General features: G+C 44.0%; 1 protein-coding gene across 1 annotated transcript in view; it reads left to right on the top strand.

Annotated features, from left to right (window-relative positions):
- Positions 1-10,265, top strand: part of LOC138369792 (C-type lection lectoxin-Enh3-like) — a 68,913-nt gene extending 58,648 nt beyond the window's left edge. Inside the window, exon 3 of the mRNA XM_069333439.1 lies at positions 9,934-10,265. Coding sequence (XP_069189540.1) covers positions 9,934-10,166 — 233 coding nt within the window. The 3' untranslated portion in view covers positions 10,167-10,265. The remainder of the gene's footprint in view (positions 1-9,933) is intronic.
- Positions 10,266-12,622: the final 2,357 nt, after the last annotated feature.

Below are 12,622 nucleotides of genomic sequence, written 5' to 3'. Positions count from 1 at the left end.
TGGAAACTAAATCATCAGCAATTACCGGTGAACTATTTCATGGCACTGAGTCAATTAAAATCTCAGGTGGCTCGAGTGAATAAGCAACCTGAAAAAATAAAACTGTAACATGAGTTTATTCAAGAACAACTTGACAACAAGTTCATTGAAATTCTCGAAAATGATATCTCTAAGGAAGGACATTACTTGCCTCACCACGGCTACTTAGATTCAGTTACTACGCCCATTAGAATTGTGTTTAACTGTAGGGGGCAATGCAAAGGCAAATATTGTCTCTTTCAATGATTGCCTTCAAACTGGCCCCGAGTCTGACACATTGACTCTATGACGTGCTGTTACCGTTTCGATTTGGAACTTATGCCTTCACCGCCAATTTAAGCAAGGCATTCTTTAGAGTAGGTCTTCAAGAGGAAGACTGAAACTTCAAAAAGTTCCTCTGGGTTAAGGATCCTAATGATCCACATAGTGAAACTGTCACATACAGATTTGCCTCAGTCTTGTTTGGGGCAACATCTTCTCGTTTCTGCTTCAGGCAACATTGGATATGCATTTGAAGAAGTCATATAACCTTTACAAGACTGAAATTAGCAAAATAATCTGTATGTGGATAATTTCCAGGGGACCACCAGTGACAAATCTAAATAAATAGAAATTTACCATGTGGTTAATTGTGAACTATTAGAAACCAATAGGCCTCTATTAGGACCTCAATATGCCCAGTTGCCGAGGACGCCTGACAGCTGAGTGGACAGCGCTTCGGATTCGTAGTCCTGTTGTTCCGGGTTTGATCCTCGATGGAGGTGGGGACAAATGGGCAAAAGGTTTCTTTCACCCTGATGCCCCTGTTACCTAGCAGTAAATAGGTACCTGGGAGTTAGACAGCTGCTATGGGCTGCTTCCTGGGGATGTGTGTAATAAAAATGGAGGCCTGGTCGAGGACCGGGCCGCGGGAACGCTAAGCTCCGAAATCACCTTAAGATAAGATAACCTCCAGTCGTGGGCCTCCAATAATCAGCAATTGAATCGGTTAATAGACTGAATTTCCAGATTATAAAGTACCTCAAAGACTAAAGGTGCTTGGTATAGGATGGGACACCACCTCTGAGTTAAATATCAAATAAGTGAATACACATGACACTGGTTTAACCATGAGGAAATTATTGTCTTTAGTCAGCAAACTATTTGATTATTTGGGCTTGATAAGCTCCATCTTAATTAAGGGCAAACTCCTCATGCCGGAGTGCTTGCAAAACAAATTAAGTTGGGATGATCCATTGCTGGAAAATGGATCCTGACTTACAGGAAAAGTGGCAGCTGATGACCACGGATCTAAATGTCCTCAGTAAACTTAAATTTCCTTGCAATACCTTAAGCCCAGAAAACCTATCAACTTGTATGTGTTTTGCGACGCCTCAGGAAAGGAGTATGACGCAGTAGCCTATCTAGTGAACAATAAGCATGCCAGACTGCTCACTGCTAAAGCTAGGGGTGACATCGTTAAAAAAGCGGTCATTGCCACAAATGGAATTAACAGCTTTATTGGTAGGAGATCGATTGGGTCATTACCTGATCAAAACCTTAAATAATCTTCACTTCTCTGAAATAGTAGTGTGGTCAGATAATGAGGCAGTCTTGCAATGGGCAGAAAAATAATCATAATAAAACTCCTTACATGAGCAATCATGTTAGAGAGATAAGAGCTGGGTACAAATTGAGACATGTACCTATAAAGGAAATTCCAGCTGACGTTAACGTTACGGCAATTGATCAAAGCAGAGATATGGTTCAATGGACCCCAGTGGTTAGTCAGTGACCAGTGGCCTGAACAAAAGACACAAGTCATAGTGACCAATGTCACTGTTCCCACTGAGATGCCAGAACCCCCTCGAACCTTGGCCATTGATCCTAGTCGATACACTAGGCTAAGTAAACTACTGAGGATTACCCAGTTAGTATTTGATTTTCTTGATAAAATAGGGATCAGGTATCGATTCCCTAATCCAGTGATATACTGGGTCAAACGAGCCCAAACGGAAACTTACAGGAAAGACTATGAAAATCTCCCTGAGAAACTAACAAAATCTTTAGGTCTATTTCTTGACACAAGAAATTCTAACATTATTAGATGAGGACGTCTGCAGCATGCTGACATAGATAGGTTTGGATGTTAAAAATCCCATGTTGATCCCCCAACACCGCATCCTCTGCAAGTTAATAGTGCTACATTATCATGAATATGGCACTTTTCATGGAGTGTTAGACACTCTCACTGATTTGAGACAGAAATTCTGGCTGCCACAGGGTTGCCAAACTGTTGCATCTATAATTAAAACTTGTGTAATCTTGTAATTAAAACTTGTTTTATAATCTGCCTGACGTATGATGCTCGGGTGTGCCCGTACCCAGGACCTCCACCACTCCATAGAGAACGTGTTGTACATCTTCATCCGTTTGAGACCACAGGGATGGATTACACAAGGGCGCTCATATTGACAGGCACACAGGACAAGATTCGATCATAGACCTCTCAGAGCCCAATGGCACTGTGGGTTCTATGATCGAATGGTAAGCACAGTAAAACGTGGTAATTAAGGAAAGCCTTACACCGCCAGAAAATTAGCCTAAAAGAGCCCCAAACCGTTGTGACAGAAATAGGGGCACAAGTCAATAACCAACCTGTAACCTATCTCTCTCTGACATCACACAAAGGGAACCAATGAGTCCCTCCCATCTGATGCATGGGGGTCTTCTCAGTCCTCTAGTGTCCCTAGCGGACGAGGAACCAGAGGGCCTCTCATATGTCGGAAGGAGTGACTTAGCACAGAGTTACCAACACCTTTCCAGGATGATAGGTAAGTGGAATGAAGTGTGGAATCAGGTGTATATAACTGCTCTGAGAGTATCACTATGGGGCAATTAGCCTGTATAATAAAGTTAGTTTAAAACCCGGTGATCTTGTCTTGGTGGAAAGCGATGGGCTGAGGTCAGGATGGCCTATAGTCAAAATTGTCGCTGTACACTCAAACCGCAGGGAATCCAAAGAATTGTTGAGGTTCATTACCGAGGCATTAGTACCCTTAAAACCATCGAGAAATTAGTTCCTCTGGAATTAGCGGAACCTGAGATTACTCAAAACCCAGACCCAACATATTCCAGAAGAAAATACTCCTTTGGAGAACTATGTTCGTCCGGAAAGAACAACTGTATAACAGTGCAAACTCAAACTTAAGCAATACTTAATTCTGCATAGATGCAGACAATTCGTCGTTTGAGGTTGAGGTGACACAAGGAGTCTCCAGTGATGAGCCAGTCTCTAGTAACTCATCCAGTTACAAGTCACAAGGACCCTAATCACTGACTCCGCTGAAGAATTTGACGTCCCCTTGATCTTAAAGATCCTGATGATAAAGATCCCTTTAACTACTAATTAGATGTACCCATGATGACAGGGCCAAATGTCTTAGTTTCTTCATGTCTGTCACACCGATCCGGGACATCCAAACTGTACTTACCAACGTACTACATTACTAACACAAGTTAAGTTTATAATTTCGGGAGGGAACATGGGTGTACATCAGTACTAAGCAGTGAACTAAGATCTGTGTTTCCACCCCCCCCCCCCCGGAATTATGTCGGAAATTTCCAATACCCCAGGTATTAAATACTGGCATTATACGATAAATACGTTATTCCAAGATACTAATGTTACTAACCCCGAGCATTATACGTTATAATGCATTATGCCAATATTGCTTCCCTAATTCCTAGCCCAACAAGAAATTACGTTGAGTTAGGAAATTAAAATTACTGATAATATTCACATCCAGGGAAATGCCAAAAGTTTCTTACTGTCGATGGCAGACTGCTGCGTCAGCCAGCCAGCAACCTGTGTTGACTAATCTTATCTATCTCTCATTAAACTTAAGATGCATGTTAATTCTATTAACATTTTTCATTTAGATTAGGAATAGACTAGAGTTACTAGGAATAAGGGCATATTTCAATCCCCCAGTAAATGTTTGCATTCATGAAACAAGTCAGAAATAAAGTCACGTTTTGTAAATCACACAACCTCCGTGATCCAGTGTTATGAACAAAGGTAATTGTTCTCTGGATTTTATAGTAATTTATTGGTGTGAAAATTGACGTTAACTTAAATTAGTCCTTGAATAACTTAAAGTAAACAGAGTGAATTATTTACTGACATGTACCGCAGAGCTCAAAGTAAGGAAGGGAAGAGAGGCCCAGGAGAATCGCAAAAAATCCCCACACGAGAACATCTGATTCTGCATATTCTCCATCTGATCCCACCAGAGCCAGCCATTATCATCGTCAAATATCGGGAACATCCAGCGCATTAGACCTCACAGACTTTGATGCTAGCTCCATACATCACTACAGAGTGTATCCGGCTGGTACAGAACTCGATATTAGGTAAAGGTGGCCACATAACCTAGAAAAGAGATTAACCAACCGTTTATGCTGTAGAAGATTTAAAATTCCAAAATCAGTGTAGGTCCAGTTACAGGATTATTTCTTTAATGGAACTTTATCAGGGAAATGTTAGTGCTGCATGAGCTACAGTGTATTAATTCTACACAGTGGTGATCAACAACTGGGTTCAGCCATCTCATATTTACGGGTTTCACTGGGACACGAGACTACTACTAATGAGGCGAAAATATACTTGGCTCACGAGAGCTTCGTTTGATGTCCCTTACCTAAATTAACTTTACAGCCAGATTCTTGTTTCCATTTAACTTACGTAGTTAGATCACTAACCCTATGACTATTATTGAATAGTTATTATTGAGATTATAAAGCAATTAATATTATTAGATTGATTCACCATTATTGGATTAACTTTCCCCCCATTTTTGTTGTGTACATAGGAAGTTTCAAAATGAATATTAATTAAACATACAGTTCGTTTAAATTTTAAATATTCATACAAACAAATCAAATCCTGGGAATTTCCCACAATCTGTGGAGTGGTTGTCTTGTATGGCACAGTAACAAATACTATCTAACTGTGCAAGATTATTGCAGATTATGCCGTATGCCCATCTCTCTCTCATTTTAGTTCAAACCGTCAATTATTATATGGTTAAAATATATATTTTCTTGCATCTCATCTTTTTTTCTCTCTCTCTCGCCTCCTTACACTATATAATAACACTATGTCCTATCTTTACTGCATTAATGAACTAGGCAGTACATTCCTTCAGTAGCTCTGGGAATGTTCTACCAGACCATGTGGGCTACGTTCTATCTAGTTCTTTGATCTAAATACTCTTCTGAATCCTTTTTATACTGTGAGGCTTTTCCTTGTGTACCTGGCACAACACTATTAAAAATTCAGTCAACCACTTGCTCCTTTAAAAAATGCTTTAAAAATGTAAAAAAAAAAGTGTGGTAACCCACCACACTTTGTATGTGATTCTTGTTTTAAGTTGCAGTGTACAGCACGTATTTAAGTGTTACCATAGTTGAATTCATTTATGTAAAATAATTGTTGAAAGACTAGATTGTTAGATTAGATTACGGTGTTTTTCTTTGATTGCAACTCTTCCAATTGTAATTGCTCTGAATACAATTGTTCCGATTGTAATTGCTCTAAATGCAATTGCATATAATTGTTTTCTTTTGCTTGCTTTCAATTTTCTGCACTCTGTGTGTGTGTACTCACCTAGTTGTGTTTGCGGGGGTTAAGCTCTGGCTCTTTGGTCCCGCCTCTCAACCGTCAATCAACAGGTGTACGGATTCCTGAGCCTATCGGGCTCTATCATATCTACACTTGAAACTGTGTATGGAGTCAGCCTCCACCACATCACTGCCTAATGCATTCCATTTGTCAACTACTCTGACACTAAAAAAGTTCTTTCTAATATCTCTGTGGCTCATTTGGGCATTCAGTTTCCACCTGTGTCCCCTTGTGCGTGTTCCCCTTGTGTTAAATAGACTGTCTTTATCTACCCTATCAATTCCCTTCAGAATCTTGAATGTAGTGATCATGTTCCCCCTAATTCTTCTGTCTTCCAGCGAAGTGAGGTTTAATTCCCGTAGTCTCTCCTCGTAGCTCATACCTCTCAGCTCGGGTACTAGTCTGGTGGCAAACCTTTGAACCTTTTCCAGTTTAGTCTTATCCTTGACTAGATATGGACTCCATGCTGGGGCTGCTTACTCCAGGATTGGCCTGACATATGTGGTATACAAAGTTCTGAATGATTCTTTACACAAGTTTCTGAATGCCGTTCGTATGTTGGCCAGCCTGGCATATGCCGCTGATGTTATCCACTTGATATGTGCTGCAGGAGACAGGTCTGGCGTGATATCAACCCCCAAGTCTTTTTCCTTCTCTGACTCCTGAAGAATTTCCTCTCCCAGATGATACCTTGTATCTGGCCTCCTGCTCCCTACACCTATCTTCATTACATTACATTTGGTTGGGTTAAACTCTAACAACCATTTGTTCGACCATTCCTTCAGCTTGTCTAGGTCTTCTTGAAGCCTCAAACAGTCCTCTTCTGTTTTAATCCTTTTCATAATTTTAGCATCGTCCGCAAACATTGAGAGAAATGAATCGATACCCTCTGGGAGATCATTTACATATATCAGAAACAAGATAGGACCGAGTACAGAGCCCTGTGGGACTCCACTGGTGACTTCACGCCAATCGGAGGTCTCACCCCTCACCGTAACTCTCTGCTTCCTATTGCTTAGATACTCCCTTATCCACTGGAGCACCTTACCAGCTACACCTGCCTGTCTCTCCAGCTTATGTACCAGCCTCTTATGCGGTACTGTGTCAAAGGCTTTCCGACAATCCAAGAAAATGCAGTCCGCCCAGCCCTCTCTTTCTTGTTTAACCTTTGTCACCTGATCGTAGAATTCTATCAAGCCTGTAAGGCAAGATTTACCCTCCCTGAACCCATGTTGGCGATTTGTCACGAAGTCCCTTCTCTCCAGATGTGTTACCAGGTTTTTTCTCACGATCTTCTCCATCACCTTGCATGGTATACAAGTCAAGGACACTGGCCTGTAGTTCAGTGCCTCTTGCTTGTCGCCCTTTTTGTATATTGGGACCACATTCGCCGTCTTCCATATTTCTGGTAGGTCTCCCGTCTCCAGTGACTTACTATACACTATGGAGAGTGGCAAGCAAAGTGCCTCTGCACACTCTTTCAGTATCCATGGTGAGATCCCATCTGGACCAACAGCCTTTCTAACATCCAGATCCAGCAGGTGTCTCTTGACCTCCTCTCTCGTAATTTCGAACTCTTCCAAGGCCGCCTGGTTTACCTCCCTTCCTCCTAGCACAGTGACCTCACCTTGTTCTATTGTGAAGACCTCCTGGAACCTCTTGTTGAGTTCTTCACACATCTCTCTGTCATTCTCTGTATACCTGTCCTCGCCTGTTCGAAGTTTCAATACCTGTTCTTTCACTGTTGTTTTCCTTCTGATGTGACTGTGGTGTAGCTTTGGTTCGGTCTTGGCTTTGTTTGCTATATCATTTTCAAAACTTTTCTCTGCTTCTCTTCTCACCCCTGACGTACTCATTCCTGGTTCTCTGGCATCTCTCTCTGCTTTCTGGTGTTCTGTTATTCCGGAAGTTCCTCCACGCCCTTTTGTTCAGTTTCTTCGCTTCCATACATGCCCTATTATACCATGGATTCTTCTGTTGCTTCTCGGATTTTTCCCTTTGCGCCGGGATGAGCCTGTTTACTGCCTCCTGACACTTTTGGGTAACATAGTCCATCATACCCTGTACGGCCTTATCTCTGAGGTCTGTGTCCCAAGGTATTTGGGGGAGATAAGTCCTAGCTCTACCAGGTACTCAAAGTTCAATACACTGTGGTCACTCATTCCCAAGGGCGCTTCCATCTTAACTTCTCTTATATCCCACTCATTTAGGGTAAATATCAAATCAAGCATTGCTGGTTCATCTTCTCCTCTCATTCTTGTTGGTTCTGTGATGTGCTTAGAAAGTTTCTTGTTGCCACGTCCACCAGCTTAGCCCTCCATGCGGGTCTCTGTTCTTCCAATCTATCTTCCCATGGTTGAAGTCTGCCATAATTAGTAGTCCAGATCCATTCCTGCTAGCAACAGAAGCTGCTCTTTCTATTATGTTAATGGTGGCTATGTTGTTTCTATCATATTCCTGTCTAGGTCTTCTGTCATTTGGTGGTGGATTATATATGACTACGACTATAATTTTTTCCCTCCATTTGTTACAGTACCTGCTATGTAGTCACTGAAACCTTCACAGCTCTGCATATCCATCTCCTCAAAATCCCAGCCTTTTCTTACCAGCAGAGCTACACCACCCCCACCTCTTCCTTCCCTCTCTTTCCTCATAACATAATAGTCCTGTGGGAACACTGCGTTTGTTATCGTTTTCGTGATCTTTGTTTCTGTGAGGGCTATTATGTCTGGGCTTTCCTCTAGTACCCGTTCTCCAAGCTCATTTGCTTTATTTGTAATTCCATCTATGTTAGTGTACATCGCTTTGAGGCTCACTTTCTTCTGTCCCTTCTCAAATCGCCTCCTTGGTGAGTGTTCTGCTGGTGGGGGAGGCTGTTCCATGGGTGTGAGGACCTGTGAGGTGGATAACAGGGTCTCAGAGGATACTGGGATGAGGAGCAGGAGATCCGGTGAAGAGGGAGGGACAGGGAGGGTATGGGGTGAAAGGGGAGGGAGGACGGGAAGGAAAGGGGGGGAGGGAGGACTCGGGAGGAGGGGAGGGGTAGAAGGGTGGGGATTGGGTGTGAGGGGAGGAAGATTTGGCTGAACATTTGAGTGAGGGCAGGGAGGGTTTGGGGTAGGGGGGTTTTCTATGCAGAGGAGGGAGGCCGGGTTGTCCTCCCTTCTAGTGTTACTGGGTAGCTGGTTGTGGGTTCCCCCCCTCGCTTCTGGGGGTGTTGTGTTGGGAGCTGTGACTTCCTGGTTTTCCCCTCTCGCCCTGCGCCTCTTCCTTGCTTCTGCCGCCACGGCTCTCTCCTCCCTTGTAATGTCTCTCTGGAGGAATACATTTTTGAATTTTTCCACGTTTTTCAGGGAGCTCTTCCTTGATAGGATCTTCTTTGTGCTCTCGTTTGCAAACACTATCTTTATCATTCGGTCTCGGTCTTTGTTGTACCAACCTACCCTGAAAACCTTTTCAATGCTATGCTCATCCCCTTCCATGTCAAGTGCCTTTAGTACTTCATTCACTGCTGCTTTGTCCTTGTCATTCCACTCTGTCCTATTAGAGCCTTCCTGCTCTTTAATACCCACAGCAACCACTGATCTGTTCCTTTCCAGCAGTTGGCTAGTGGAGCGTGCCGCCTCCTGTGAGGTGGCTGCTTTCATGGCCACCTCCATCACTGCAGTCATTACTTCAGTTATTTTTTTTTAGTATTTCCGCAAATGTTGCTTTTATTATGGCATTCTCATCCAAAAAACTATTACCACCTTCTCCCTGGATGGTTTTCTGATTTTCAGCCTCGATACCATTCTCTTTGAGGGTTCTAATCTCCTCCTTTGCTGCTGTCAGCTCTCTTTTCAGGTTGCTTATTTCGTTCTTCATTTCCTGCATCATTTCTTGCATCTCACTCTTGATGTCCTCCAGAATCTGGGCGAACATTTCTTTCATTTCGTCACCTTGGCTCTTCCCTGTTCCCCTGGTACCTTTGGCTACCAGGTACTGGCTACCTGGTACTCTGTCTCTCTCTCTCTGTCTCTCTCTCTCTCTCTGTCTCTCTCTCTCTCTGTGTCTCTCTCTCTGTATGTCTGTCTGTCTGTCTGTCTGTCTGTCTGTCTGTCTGTCTGTCTGTCTGTCTGTCTGTCTGTCTGTCTGTCTGTCTACGCGCGCGCGCGCTAAAACTGCAATGTGTGAGAATGCGTGTATAAATCTAGTTATTATTACAACTGTTTATTGTATTCATATCACAGGAATCGAACATCTTCATGGGTTCGTGGGCTTCAGGGACGCAGGAAGAAATGGCACGTGGAGGTGGTTGGATGGTCGCCCAGTCGACGCCGCAGACTGGTATCCTGGTGAACCCAGCAATTCAAAAGGAAATGAATACTGCGGAGATTTTCGATCGCATTTTGACCCGATGCTCAATGATATCTCCTGGTCGACTTTGACCCGATTTCTTTGTCAATATCACCCTCACAATTGAGGATGTTGAGGCATCTCTCAATGAAAGGAATAATTGGTTTGTTTAATCTTGTTTTATTTTAATGTTTTCACGTAGTATAATAGACAAGCATTTCCAAAATCCTGTTAGTTAATTATCCTAAAAAGAACATTGTTACAATCCATCACAAATTATGAGGTCGATAGAAAGTAAGTAAGTAATTATCAAAAGAAGGCACCAAACCGGGAAGGCTATGTAGCACCATCAAATACGCAAAATAATCAGAGGGCGCTAAATATCACCAAGGATGCCAATACGAGAACAAAAACGCATAAGGCGAACGATATCAAAAGTATCCGAGTCACCAAGAATTCTATCGAGGGACAGGTGACCGCGAGGGGCGGTCGGAAAGCAAGACACACGCTCGTCCTGGAAGTCAAGACATTCAAGAAGGACATGCACGACCATAAGAGGGACAATGCAACTAGGACAATAAGGAGCAGGGCGGCGCTCCATCAAGTGACCATGGGTTAAGCGAGCATGGCCAATACGCAACCTCGCCAGAGCTGTTTCCCACGGCCGGTTACGGTGGAAGGAGGACGGCCACGAGGAAACACAACATTTAAGAGTACGTAGCTTGTTACCAGTAACAGACAACCAAGAAGCCTGCCAACGGGTAAGGACTGAGGAATGGATAACCGGGTAAAAGTCGGAATACTGAATGCCTTTACGAGAGATGGGACAAGAGCGGACAGCTTCCTTAGCGGCAGCATCCGCACGCTCATTTAAAGACACACCAATATGGCTGGGAACCCAACAAAACTCAACCGACTTAAATTTACTGTGAACGAGAAACAGCCAATGCTGGATCTCGACAACTACTGGATGAACCGGATTAAAGGACCCGAGAGCCATGAGGGCACTACGAGAGTCAACAACAACCACAAAGGAAGACTGACAACGAGAAAGCAGGAGACGAAGAGCATAGAGAATAGCATAAAGTTCCGCTGTAAAGATGCTAGTCTCCGGAGGCAAGCGACACATATAAGTGCGATCAGGAAAAAAAACAGAGTAGCCAACACCGTCCGCTGACTTAGACCCATCGGTGAAGACAGAAACGGAGCGGGAGTGAGAAGAAAAGTGCTCGAGGAAAAGGCGTTTTAGAACCGTAGGAGGGGTAAAAGCTTTAGTGATACGGGCCAAGGAAGTACAAAACCGCGGAAGAGGGACCCTCCACGGGGGTAAAGAAGGAACAACACGAGGAGAAACATCAAAAATACGAACGGAGAGAGAATCCTGTAGGCGAGATAACCGGACAGAAAGAGGGAGGTGGTGAAGAGGAACAGGAACCGCAGGAGGGGCAAAAGTTAAAGCACGACAGAGGCGAGAGGAAGGATGTTGCAAGGACCGCGCAAGATAGCAAAGACAGTAGCGATCACGGCGGTCCTGGAGAGACAGGAAGCCAGTGTCAACATACAAGCTAAGGATGGGAGTCGAACGAAAGGCACCAGAACTGAGGCGCAACCCAGTATGGTGCAAAGCATCAAGACGGCGAAGAGTAGAAGGAGAAGCAGACGAGTAAGCAGGGCAACCATAATCGAGCTTAGACAGGACGAGAGAGGAATGTAAAGCAAGGAGAGTGCGCCTATCTGCCCCCCAAGAAGTATGGGACAAGACCCGAAGGAGGGTAAGGGCCTTAGAGCACTCAACACGGAGGTAAGAGATATGGGGAGACCAAGACAAACGAGTGTCAAGGAATAACCCCAAAAGCTTCGCGGAATCTTTGTATTCAAGGGGATGACCATAAAGTGACAAAGAGGGACGAAGAACAACCCGTTTCCGCGTAAAAGTCATGGTACAAGTCTTAGAAGTAGAGAACTTGAAGCCATGACCTGTGGCCCAAGACGACACGGCATCAATTGCAAGTTGAAGCCGGCGTTGAAGGAGAGGCGAATCATCACCCTGACAACAAAGGGTAAGATCATCGACATAGAGAGCGGAGAAGACACCAGAAGGAAGAGAGGAAAGAAGACCATTGAGGGCAACCAGAAAAAGAGTAGTGCTCAGAACACTACCCTGGGGCACACCTTCGTATTGCTGAAAAGAGGGAGAGAGAGCGGTACCAAGGCGCACCCGAAAGGAACGACGAGAGAGGAAGCTGCGGAGAAAGAGAGGGAGATGACCACGAAGGCCAAAAGAATGAAGTTGAGATAGGATATGATAACGCCAAGTGGTGTCGTAAGCCTTTTCTAGGTCAAAAAGGACGGCAACAACGGAGGTCTTCGCAGCAAAAGCAGTACGAATATAGACCTCCAAGTTCACCAGGACATCTGTCGTGCTGCGGCACTTGCGGAAACCAAATTGAGAAGGGGAGAGGAGGTGATGGTGTTCCAGGAACCACATCAGACGAACGTTAACCATACGTTCAAAGAGTTTGCAGACACAACTTGTGAGAGCAATAGGGCGAAAGTCCTTAGGGGAAGTACCCAGAGACCCCG

Source organism: Procambarus clarkii, chromosome 4, assembly GCF_040958095.1.
Source record: "Procambarus clarkii isolate CNS0578487 chromosome 4, FALCON_Pclarkii_2.0, whole genome shotgun sequence".
Classification (NCBI taxonomy): domain Eukaryota; kingdom Metazoa; phylum Arthropoda; class Malacostraca; order Decapoda; family Cambaridae; genus Procambarus; species Procambarus clarkii.
This window is presented reverse-complemented; position numbering and strand designations above follow the sequence as displayed.